This window comes from Corvus hawaiiensis, chromosome 11, assembly GCF_020740725.1.
Source record: "Corvus hawaiiensis isolate bCorHaw1 chromosome 11, bCorHaw1.pri.cur, whole genome shotgun sequence".
In the NCBI taxonomy this organism is placed as follows: domain Eukaryota; kingdom Metazoa; phylum Chordata; class Aves; order Passeriformes; family Corvidae; genus Corvus; species Corvus hawaiiensis.
The window spans coordinates 13972428-13985270 of record NC_063223.1 but is presented as its reverse complement, the minus strand read 5'-3'; the positions used below and the strand labels follow the sequence as shown (position 1 = coordinate 13985270).

The window sequence follows — 12843 nt, the reverse complement described above, 5'->3', positions numbered from 1 at the left end:
TGTGACTCTAAAAGGTAAAGCTGCAGGAGTCAGGTGAGGGGATTAGGAAGCTGTTAAAAGATAAAATTGTTCTGAAGCTGAGTTTCTCTCTGAGATCTCCCTACAGTTTTCAGAACTGTTTCTGAAGCTGCTTACTGATGACTCTGTTGCTTTGCATGTTGTGCTGAGAGGACTGCATTGCTTTGTGCTGTTATCAAGGAGTGCGTAAAGAAGGTCAGCATCTTATCCTGGTGGAGATCAGCCTTGAATCCAAGGCAGCTTTCTAATGGAGAAACTGCCAAAGAGATTTGCTCCATGTGGGACTTACTATGTAAGAGTTTCATTTAACGGTCCTAACATCTTTAAACTTAATGGACATGAGTGTTTAAGGTGATTATGTTAGAGAAACCAGCAAGCAGTTAAGTATCCTCCTGGCTGAACATGGAATAGGAAACCACACTGACTCAGTGAGGGTAGGGGAAGAAAGTTCATGAATGCATTGTCTGCTAGGAACAGGGAATTTATGGCTTGCTTTCAGTACTCATGGAAATGAAGGTTTTATTGAATTGCACAAGATTTTATGAGGCTGATGGCCTCATAGTTAGAATGGCAAGATTAACTGGAACCTAGATAAACTTCCTTTTTTTGTTTGTTTATGTAAATCTGGAAAGTTTATAAATTAGTTATGTGATGATGCTTGAGTTTGTTAATCTGGAAGTCTACTGTGAGGCCTTGGATATTTCAACAGAGGACTGTGCCCAGGAGGCACAGGTCTGAAACAGTTATTATATGGACAGTTGTGAAGCCAAAGGAGAAGCGTAAAGACATCATAGTTTTCAAACAAAATTGCTCTTAGATTTCTCCTATCATTAGATTAGATAAATGATTAATTTAGTGTTGAAATTAAGAGCCTCTCCAATAGGGATTTAAGAGTTTTCAGGAATAGGAGATTGATTACTGCTGAAAGCTCATCCATAGCCTTACCTCAACATAGTGCTTTTGTGCCCTGCAATGATGATACCTTCACCAAAATGATTTGACTCTGTCCCAGTCCTGTTCTTCCCTTGGGGCTTGGTTTATGCTAGTTGTTCCTTCTCTGTCTGCACTGAGTCTGTTTCATAATCTTTAAATAAAGAGATGGGTTATTAGTCAAAGCTTTTCTGTTTCTCACTTTTATAAAGTTGCTCTTAGTAGGAAATTGAAATATTCTCTAAGAGATTATAATGCATGAGTTTCCTCAAAGTTATTTCAAAAGAGGGTAAAAGTATATGAGTGAATTTTGACTTTGTGACATTTTACATGGTGTGCATTTTACTGAAAAAAAAAGTTTCTGATTATTTTCAGTTCTGCTTCACAAAGTTTTTCATTCATTACCTTAGCATGTAAACATTTTCCTTATGAATTCTGGAAGACCTATTGTTGAAGAACTACTTGTACCCGTGCATGGATTTCCTAGCAACATACATTCCCCTACTGCTTTAGGAATATGGTATGTGGAGATAGAAGTTGAATATGTGCAGTGGATTTGCATAAATTTTCCAATTGGGACAGATTATTCTTTTTTGAACCAAATTTTAAATCTTGAAAATTTATTAGATTGTGTGCTTCATCCAAGCCATCCATTTCTGAAGTTCAGTTCTTGGGGATTACTAAGATGCTGCTTCTAAATAAGATTTTTGTTTTGCCCAGTTAGTAAAATGATGTTCCGATCTAATGTTCACAGTACTGTGTTTCCTCTCATGCGTGATGAGAGATGGCTGATAAATTACTCCAATGAACTGAGATTGCAGTTCTTTAGCGCTGAATAACTGGTGTCTCTTCAAAATTGCAGGAGCATTTCTTCACCGATACGTTGGTAGAACTTGGGCATTTATAAAATAAGATCTGAATAGCAAGGACTGGAATAGCAAAGGAAGAGGTGCCAAAGACTCCATGTAGTCTGTTAGGGATGTTTCTGTTGCTATCGATTTTTACATGGAAAGCACTTGTTTTCTGTGGTAATGTTGCCTTTATAAAGCCCTTAGATCAGGATTTGTTGGCAGGCCAAATCCAGATTGTTTTCAAAAGTGTGGATATTTGTGCAGCTGTTAAAACAAACCTCAGTCATACTTTGTGCATCAGAGGACATGAAATATTTCAGTTCGCAGCTCTTTATCGTGGAGAATACAGTGAAAATAAAAGCAGATCTATGCCCTCACACTGGGAATTGCATATTCCAATGTGTACTATGCTGGAAGCAAGGTTTCTCCAGGTTTCATAGTATTTTAGTGTGTATTTACAAATAATGGCAGATCCACACTAAAATCCAGAACTTTTTGTGCCTTTGGTCTTCCCCTCCCTCCCCTTGGCTTGAGTTGGGAAAGGTATCATGAATATTAATTAATGACCCACCTTAGCCTATTCCTGCTGTGTTTTTCTGCCTCTGTCTTCAACTTGTGTGTGCTGTAGTGTGCTGGTGGTAAGGGCATAGGGTTGATCTGCAAAGGACTGAGGTTAAAGCTGTCTGGGGAAGCTTTCCAGAAAGAGTGGCAAATTAAAGATGTCAGAAGCAATAATGCCTGAGAAACCACTTGTTACCAGCAAATTAATGACTTGTTTGCTAATTAGCAGCCTAAGGCAAAGTTGAGGTAACACACTAACAATCTGGTCATTAATTCAGTTGCAACTGATTTCAAGGGCAGAGTTGCTATTTTGAACAGTAATTGTATTCCTGATTCTGGATTATACACGCTGTGTCCTTACTCTTGAGTCACAGTCTCCTCCTGGAGTGAGGGAGGGATGGTAGAAGACACCAAAGGCAAGTATCAGTGGGGGAAATTCGAGGAAATAGTTTGTTTTGTAGGTCAGAACTTCTATATTTTTGTCTTCTGAGGAAATAAGGACTGTGGTAGGACTGCTATGGACACCTTGCATCATGGTGATTCATCTGCACAGAGGAAGCTGGTGGTATTTAATGCTGAGCTGATGAGAGACTGAAGTCCTTTTCTCCTTATAGAAGAAGAGAAAAACCATCTCTGCCATCAAATCAGGCTTCAATGACTTTATTTTACTATTTATTTATTTGGTGTGATTTTGACTGTTCATGAAGTTACTCTGATAAAACGGGTTTCTAGGCTATGGGATATTCAGCCTATTGTGAGAGACCCCTGCTGGGTTTGGTTCTTTCTATACTTGCCTTTTTCTTGTTAGTCCTGGCAGGGTCTCTTGCTTGCATGTCTGGGACATATACATACCATACCAACTACAATTCAAACTAATTTGACCCAAAAAACTGGCATTTGGAAGGCAGGAGCTCTTGTTCAGGGATGAATATTGTTTCCTTGGAGACAGCTGGTCAGTGTTGTGCTAACTGCAGGAGCCACCAGCAGCACACTGGAGCAGCCTCAGTAGGCACAGACTTGCTTCACCTGAGACATTTCACCTGCTCTTCTCCAGACTTAGAACCATGTTATCGAAATTGTTTTCTATAAGGATTTTTTTGATTTTCTGAGGACTTCTTGAATTTACAGTATTTACTTATAAACAAAAACAAACAAACAAAAACCCCCAACCTCACCCCAAAACCAGACTTTGAAGACTTTTTCTGTGTGTTTGCTTTGAAAGCACCATTACTGATGTTCTCTGAGGGATAAGTAGCTGCTTAATGGGGATCTTTGCTTAGTCAGTGCTCAGAATTGCACAGCTTGGTGAAAGGGGGCACTGTGGTTTTGAAGATTAGAGAATATGGGCAGAAGGGGAATTTTTAATAAGGTGAATGTTTAGCTTCAGATCCCATCTGAACTTTAACACTGGCAGCTTCAATCTCCTCTCTAAATTTGTTTTGGCATCTTTAGCAGGATATGCCACTCTGTCAGTGCAGAATATATTAATGGACTCATATTTTTGTCCATCACTGGTAGACCTTTGTGTAGCATGAAGTAAACTGTAGGAACCTAGTGCAATGCTCAGGGGCATTTTGGAGAAGCAACTGCTGTTCAAATGAGTAGTTAGGGTTTTCTTTTAAAAAAGAACATTTCATTTGCAGTGTGACATTATTATAAGATCATCTCACATAGGAGAAATTTACTGAACCTGCTGTCCCTCACGTCTTGTGGTTATATGTAATCAGCATATCACATCTTCAGTTACTTTCTTTAGAAAACTGAAAACTTTCTGTGGAGGTATTTAATAGACCAGCAGTTCCCTGACTAATTCCCAAACATTATAGCACTGGCACAACCCATATATTCTTAGGGCTTGTGCTGCATATCTTCTACAGACTGCATGCCTTCCCTTCCTGACCTGAGATCTTAACCAGTTTTTAGATTGTGTTTTTTATCTGAAGAAAGAAAATCCCTATTCGGGTCACTTGTTGGGCTGTGTGTTGTTTTCAGATTCAGTTATTGCTTGCTATATTGCTTTTCTGCCTTGTGGGAGCTGAGCCAGCTTCCTTTCTGATTCAGAGAACTCCTTCCAGCAACAAGATTCTGACTCATTCCTGCTTGGCTTCCAGAGACCGTTTTGCTGCTAACTTTAGGCTCTTCATCTTTGCTAGTCAACTTTTAGTAGCTTGGCATATTTGGGAAAAAATGGTGCATGGCTTTGTGGGCAGGAGATCCAGTTCTGTTAACTTCTGTATCTCTCGGCAAGTGAAGGAAGAGGCAGTAGTTTTCCTTTCATCTTCCAAACTGGCAGTTTCTCATAGCTCAGTATTCTACCATCATAATCAGTAAAGAATTTACATCCAAATGTACATTGGAATTATCCACTTGTGGGGAGAAGTCTCTCATTATTCTAAACCACTTGCCATCTGCCATGCAGAATGCTAATAGGGGTGATTAGTTATTGCATTTGCAGGTTCAGTAGGATAAGGATAATTTAATTTTATATGGTTTAGTACAGTTTTTTGCATATTGCTGCCCTTCTGCTCCCCCAGAGACCCACAGCCCACCACCACAACCCCAGTGCCCGCAGCTTATGAGGTCTAAGGAAGCCAGTCAAATTTGGTTGAAACTGCACTTGGCAAAGCACAATGAAGTGTAAGTCAAAGTCTTTCAGGGAGACCCATTGGTCAGATGGGAAATGACCACTTGTGTGTGAGGATAAACCATGTAGGAGGACAGGGGAGTTTGTGATACACTGGAGTAAGTCAGGTGGAGAGCTGGAACCAGCATTGCATGGGTCACACAATCTCTTCGCATCAATTTCATAACTGAAATGAAGAAGTTGTTGATTTCCAAAATTAGAGGTTGTTACAGAAAACTGCTAGATTTTAGTTACTTTTGACATGAATCTGTATGTTTTAGAGTTTGGAGGTTGTTTTGGTTTTGGTTTGGTTTGGTTTTTTGGGTTTTTTTTTGTTGTTTGGTGAATGGAATATGGATTGGGCAGACTGTTTCTACTGAATGCAGTACAGTGACACAGCAAGTGGCTGACATTTGAGACTTGGACTTTTGTGGTAACTTTTGTTCTCAGTGATAGAATCTAATTACTTACACAGAGGAAAATTTCAGACCTGCTTCTGTGTATCTGTGATCTGTATCTGTCCTGGGAAGGGCAGAGGTGCAGTGAGTGCATGAACTACAGTGGGGAATTGGTAGCAGTTTCAAACAAGCTGTCAAAACAGGAATTGAGACTGGGAAGTACCTGAGTGACAAATTTTGTAGGATCACAGAGTCACCCAGAAGCTCACAGTACTTTAAAATATTCATTCATTAGGCACTCAATGAACAAGGTGTGGAAAAATAGAATCTGGTGACCTGTTATTGAAATGCAGCTGTCAAGGGGGAGAGAGGGGAAATACTGCAGGTGGGCAGGAGTGTGCTGACAGTGTGACAAGGCATATGAGAAGGATTTAGACAGGAGTACAGTGGCTTCAGCTGAAATTTGGAGGTAGCACCCCTGTTCTTGTGAAAATCGTCACAAGGTTTCACCTTTTCTTTTAGTCTGTCCCCTCTTGCTCTAAACAGTATGTTACTTCTGCAAGCCTTCTATTCCACCTGGATCAGTGGCAAAGCCTGATGAGCAGTATTTTGAGTACTTGAGGCTGATCAGAAATACTTCCTTCCTGATCACATTAGTTTAGGCTCATGAGACATGCAGTTTGTTTACACTGTGCTAGGTTATGTAGCTTAAACATTACTGATTTTTTAGTAGGCATTTGGATAATCTTTTAAGCTTCTTCCATCTCTTATTTCTCCTGCCAAACAGCTGCAACACGACTGTTACCTCTTCCGTTCAAACTATGTTACCAAGCTGACGTGCAGGATCGTGGAATCCCATAGCTTGTAGTGAGGGCACAGTGTTTGGTTTGTGACAGTGCAGCATCCTGCAGCCTATGCTGAAAGTTAGCTTGCCTGCCTGTTTGTTCTGTGCTTGATGAGTTTGTTATATGTGAATGAAATGCTTCAATTGTGTTTAATTTTCTGCTGTAAATGTCAAGGATGCAATAATGAGAGAGAATGAAACCTTTCTATGTGCTGTGTATTGCATCTGTCTGGAGTCATTTTTCTGACATGTTAGAGAAGCCATCAGAGCCAACTGCTACTCAAGGGAGGATGCAGTTTTACAGGTCAGTTAACCACCTATTGAGTTTTATATATGTACAGTGCAGCCTGGAAGCACACCCCGTTTATGTGACCAAAGCATCACTGGGCTTAGTCTGAGACGTGTGTAATGGACCCTGGATATATAAACATACTAACCAACTATACACGTGGCTGATTCCTTCCCAACACGCAGAAACTGCTGCTGTGTGCCCTGGGATTTACTGGCAGTGCTGCCTGTGCATCTCATTGATGATGTCTGGGGCTGTCTGTGCTGTAGGGACAGTGGTAACTAATGTGGTTTGCTCAAGTTGGTTCAGACACTGGTCTTAGTCAAATAATGCAGCAAAAAGCAGCTAATCCAGTTACTGGATTTTGTAGCCCACAAGAAATTCCAGGTTGCTGCCCCATTTAGGTTGGTGCTTGCAGCTGTGTACTACTCTTAAGTTGGCTTGTATGAGGGATCCTGCATGTCTTTGTTTATCATGTTCCGAGCAGGGTATCAAAGTGTCTGGGTTTAGATACCATCAGCCTCTGTCTTGAGTTTTTTGTTCAGCTTGAATGGTTTCCCAGAGTAAAATGTAAAAAGAAGATCTTGCTCTTAACTCCATCTGGAATTGCTGTTCTTCCTGGTAAAGCCAAGTGATGGTGTGCTACTCACTGTGGAGTTACTAATTTTGCACTAGTCTAAAGAGCTGCCAAGTTCTAAAGCATTAAAGTTGCACCTCTGCTTCAGTAGTCTGATCTTTCAGTTGGGTGGAAGGACCAGCAAATACATAGACCTCTTGCAGCTTTCCCTTGCTTTCCAATACTGAGTCCATAATTCTTTCAAAAAGAGAACCTGTCAGCAGCACCTAAATAGTAGCCATTGTGCTGTGTTTGAAACCTTCTGTCTCTGGGTCTGTATCCTGATGATACAGCCTTAATTGCTTTTTGCAGTGAGTTTGGGTGTTTGTCTTCGGAAACTGTGTTGCTTCTTGATTAATTGATGGACGTTTAGACCGGCACATTTCCTACTAGTGCAGTGCTTATGATAGAAATTCTCAAAGAACCTTGCTTTAACCTCCCAGGCACTTTGTACTTCTTCATGGGGTTTATATCCATGTAGGAATGAATTTACCAAGACAAATGAATGTAGTTATTGACTGAAGCAGCGGTTACCTGCCGCTATTGAACAGTTAGGAGAGGGTTAAGAAGAAAACCTCTTCTGAGCCACTAGATTGGCCCTGACTAAGATGAATGTCTAATTCACTCCCAGCGTCCTTACTGCTGCCAGTAATAAAAAGCTTGCTTCACATATTCACCCTACTGCAGACGTTTCTCTTAAATTAAATATCAAGAGGACATATAATAGCACGATTCCACGCCAAGCCAATATTATCAGATTGATGTCAGCAGTGATAATAGAAGAAGGATAAGTTGATGAGATTTCATTTATTAAATAAAGGGAATATGCAGTGATAGAAAGGATTTGGTAACTCTCGGTGTCAAAATGCAGCAAGATTGTGCTCATTCTGTCTTACCTCAAGGGATAGCAGGGAGAAGGATGCCCTTTGTTTCATTTTAAGAAAACCTCTCGGTTCTTTTCCAGACAAAGACCTGATTTAAATCCCTCCATGGGAGGGGGAGAGGAAGTTCTGAAATCATGGATTTCATGTGTGTGTAGCCTTCCTGCCCATTGCACAGCAGCAAGGCAAAGGTTTCTTTCCTCTCTGTGATAGGGAAGGCGCTGCTAATGAGTTTCATTTCTAAATTCATCTTTTCCTTTTTCCAACGTGTCATCCTTTCTCCTTTCCTCCTCCTTTAAATAGATGAGAGTGTGTGTTTTGGTTTAATCTTTCATATTCTGTATGTCCTGCATTTATTTATTTCCAAGGTATTGTTAGAGCTTGTCTTCCATACTTCTGTCTGCAGATATTGTGCTATTGCTTCCCAGCCCAGCCTTTCTCTCCTGCCTTTTTCCTAGCTGCTGTAAATGAGCCTCTTACACCTGTTTTGATAGTAGTCGTAGCAGTTGCAACATATTTTATTTTAGACAGAGGCCAACTGTCTACCTCATTTGGTGGTGACATATTATGCTTAAAACTGTGACCCACTTTAGGAGAAAGGTCAAAGCATACAAGTCTTTGGTTAGCTGTGTATACAAACCTCATCCCTTCTCTACCATTTTCCTTCCCTCTCATATGAGAAATAATGGTAAAAACCCTCAAACAACGACACATCAGGAGCAGTGTGGTTGGGTGTCCAGAAGATGAATTTTTCTAAAGATTAGTTAGTGCCAAGAGCCTTGATCTGGGCTGAGGGTGAAGGCAGATAGCTGATGAAAGTCCACCTCCTTTGGAACTCAATCCACAATGTCATTGCACTCTACAGATGTGTTTGTAGTTGGATGCTGGTTGTTTAATTCCTTTTTGTCTCAGGTATGTATGAGGAAAGACAGACACCTGTGAGGGGCAGCTGTTGTATGTGTGTAGGGCTGCAGTTCCCACTGTGTGGAAATGCTGCAACCTGAAGCTGAGACTTAATGGGAGCAGGAGAGTGGCGTCCCTTTGATTCAGACTGGGCAGGCGCTGTGATTGCTGTGTAAGGAAGAAAGCACCTCAGGCAACTGTTCACCAGAGCACTTCAGATACCTCTTCCCAGTCCAGATGGGTACCAGAACTAATCTGCTGGATATGGATAACTTGTGTACTCCCAGACTCCGCAGTAACTTGCATTGATAATTACCTAAACCGACTTTGCAATTTGTTGATTAGCATATCTAAGTCTGTTTTGAGAAGCTGGTGCAATTGATGCATAACCACAGGTTGAGATTTTATTTTGAAGCAATAAAGGAGAATAATCTTGTTATGATTTTGGGTACGCGGTACCAAATAAATCCTCCCTGTGTTGTGGGAAGTGGTGTGTAGGAATGCTGATTTAGACGCTTGCTGGGCAATGCATACCAGCCTGTGCTGATTGATCCCCTGCCTCTGGTAGGCTTTAGGCAACAATACTCACTCTTGTGGCTTCTTGCTCACCACTGTGTGGCTTTTAGATAGCCCTGTGGGCTGAGCACCAAGGGGTCAGCTAAGGAAGAGGGCCACAGGCTTTGCAGCCCTGTCTGAGCCCACAGGTGGGTCCTAACTTTATGTTTACTCTAGGCAGTGGAGACATAGGAAGGACAGTGATCTAAAGCAAAGCACAATTCCTGTAGCTCTGCCTGCTGACAATGACAACCTCAGTCATATTTCTAAATATTTCTGAGATGTTCATACCGTGTTGTTCAGCTCAGACAAATACAAACTGGTTTGTGGTATGCTGTACCTTTTAGCTCTTCCAGGTTTCTATATGAAAATTACAAAATGCCCTTCAGTTTAACATCACTGAGTTTAAAAAACCTAATTTTAAAAGTCTTAACTTTTTCAATGAATTGAGGGATTTGGTGGTATTTCCTGACCTGGTATTGTTTGGTATCATTTCCACAGTCTCACTGATTTGATTAGAGTGATATTAAAGTTAGTGACAAAGCAAAATGCCAACATTATGAGTTTCTGAGGCTCTCTCTGGGTTCTTTTCTATCCCAAAATTTGAAGATTTTTTTTTTTAGAATATGGATTTTCGAGGCTTTAAAGGTGATTTGCTATATAACATAGAAATTAGAAATGAACGCTAGCCTTTAGAGACTGTGCATGGAATAAGTTTCTTCTAAAAGCTGTAAGATTAGTAAAGAGGTGGAAAAAGAGGTCGGTGTAGTATCTTTGATGGTTTCTGATCCAAATCTCCGTGTTGTAGAGTGTGGCTGTCATACTGATAAATTCCTACTCTGTCCGTATATGTTGGCAGTAAGACTGAGAACTGAAGAAGTATTAATTAGAGTAAATCTCAACCAAATTATTCTGAGAGTGCACCCAGGTTGCTGATATGGAAAAGACAAAATTATTGTTCATTTGATCCTTCTGCTTCTTTCCTGAGCACCTTACACAGATGTGCATGATTTGGGACCTCATATCTGAGCTCTCCAAAAGCTTTTAGAAGATCTTGGTTTAAGATTTCCTGTTTCTTAGAAATCTGTTCCACCTGAGAGACTGTGACATGCCCAGGGATAGGTCATGTTTTCTCTCTCTCTCTGCCTTGCTATGCAGCCCTTTTGCTGAATGAGCTACTGTGGAAATTAATACATCATAGCATGGCATAATTGCCTGCCTGTAGCATCAAGTGCTTTGGAAGGAAGAGGTGTATTTGATATTTGGGCACAGATCTCTAAGCATATTGGGGCAGGAAAAGCAAGGAATTAAATGGATTTATGGTTTAGGAGACGCCATCTGAGGATTGCTACACCTAAGCATATGTTCTCTTATTCTCTGGTAAAACATACCATGGCCATGGTGCTGCGAATTCCTGCAATTTGTGTCTGCCTGTCTGTGCAGCTGATGTCACTGTTTGTCACTGTGTTTGTGCCATTGTTGCTGGGATTGTTTTACAACGACCTTCCCCTTTATTGGTACTGTTGCTGATGATGTGCCATATGTACACATGCACATTAGAGTAAAAGAACATCATCCTTAATTGTTCTTGGGTAGCTGTCAATGCCATTTACAGAGTATGAGTACTAATTGCTGCAGAAATACAAAGAAACAGATATCTGGTCTTGCTATTATTCTGTTTTTTTTTTTTCTAGTCACTAGGAGAATTGCAGTGCTTCCAACCATGCTGGATTTCTTGTAGTGTTTAAATAGATGAGAATTCAATAGATCAGGGTGGCCTATTCAACAAGTCTGTTCAGTTCCTTGTCAGACTGTTACAGATCTAGTGCAGGCCCAGCCAGGATTCTTGAGTTCTGCCAAAGATTTCCAGTGTGAGTTGGGAAAATCACTGAAACTCTTGGACTTGGGGATTTTTTTTCCTCCTGACTGCAGAGGAGAGATGATGTTTTATATAAGGGTAAAACAGCCTTCCAGACCAGCTGAGAAAGATCATGTTCCTTCTTTCTGCTCAGTACCCTGGATTTTTCAACTGAAAGATGCTGTTGGTCATTTGACCCACTTTGGTGATTGCTGTTCCCACCAGTTTCTCTATTAGGACTACATGACTCCAGCATAAAATTAGTATGTGTGTTACTGGCAAAGTGGTAGTAAGTGGTTGAAAACTCCTCTTCTCACATCATTCTGTGCTTGTTTTCCCTGCAGGAGGAGGAACACTGATCCTGTCTGTGCAAACCTGCAGTCTGAAATTCTGAAGTGCTACCGAGAAAACAAATGTGAAGCGCTCAAATGCTCGGAACTGGCGAAGGAATATCAGCGCTGTGTTAATGCAGCTCAGAAGGTAACAAAAGCTTCTCTGTTGTGCTACCTGGCTTTGCTGTCTTGTTTTGCATGGTGTTTTCTTCTGAGAAATGTTTTTGAGATCTGTGGTATCTGTTAGTGAAATTGCAGTCTTCCTAGGAGACAAATCTTCCTTGGGATCCATTTTCCCACATTCATTCCACATTACCCAGTCACACTGTGGTATGTCCCCACTTCATTCCCATCAAGGGGTCCTGTTGTACTGAGCTGCCACCACAACAGTAGAACCAATGCTCCCAGGTTTCAAAGTCAGTGAATGATTTTCCCTAGTTTTGCCTTCTTGGATATTGTATACTGCAAACAGTGGGTAAATCCATTTTGGCAATGTCCGCAACATTTTCAACAGTCTCTAAACATCCTCCTGTTATGGGACTTTGCAGTTGGAGGTCTTGCTTCTTTTCATTGCTGCATGGGGAAAGGTTCTGTACTGGGCAAAGCTGCTGTCTGTTAAGAAAATTGCACACTCCTAAAAGCTGTTCATCTTGTGTGGGAGGCCAGGAAGCCTTACGGCTCTTCCTTCTGAGATGCAGAGTCCCAGTAGGTTCTGTTGATGCCTTAGGACAGTGGCTGCTCAGTACCTTGGAAGAATTTCTGGCTATTGAAACAAGTGAAGGGGAAAAGAAAATGAAGTATTTGGACATTACAACTAGGGTATGGTCCTGGGCCATGTGAGAATTCAGTGGGTCAGGTGTCCCTCAAGGGCAGGCTTTTCTGTTTTTTGGTTTTTTCCTTTTTTTTTTGACAGTAGAAAATTCTCCAAAAGGTGCTGAGAATATAGTAAAGTGGATTTGGGGGAAAGGATGGTAATAGAAAACTGAGACTTCTCTCATGGGATTACTAAAGCACAGGGTGGAGAAGAGGTGGATATTCCATGGAAGCAGTCTTCCTCTGCATTAGCATTGTGAGGGGAAGCTGTATGCCTGATTTAAGTATAACATGAAACAAGCTGCCAGCCGGCTCCCAGAAGAAGCCCGACAGAAGGAGATGGGAAAATTGTCAGGATATATTAGACCAAA

At 41.1% G+C, this 12843-nt stretch overlaps 1 protein-coding gene across 3 annotated transcripts in view; it reads left to right on the top strand.

The window, feature by feature from the left end:
- The window catches only part of CHCHD6 (coiled-coil-helix-coiled-coil-helix domain containing 6), a 110158-nt gene that overhangs the window by 61222 nt on the left and 36093 nt on the right, over nucleotides 1–12843 (top strand). For all 3 annotated transcript variants that reach the window (XM_048315903.1, XM_048315902.1, XM_048315901.1), the window contains one exon: nucleotides 11672–11807. In XM_048315903.1, coding sequence (XP_048171860.1) covers nucleotides 11672–11807 — 136 coding nt within the window. The remainder of the gene's footprint in view (nucleotides 1–11671; nucleotides 11808–12843) is intronic.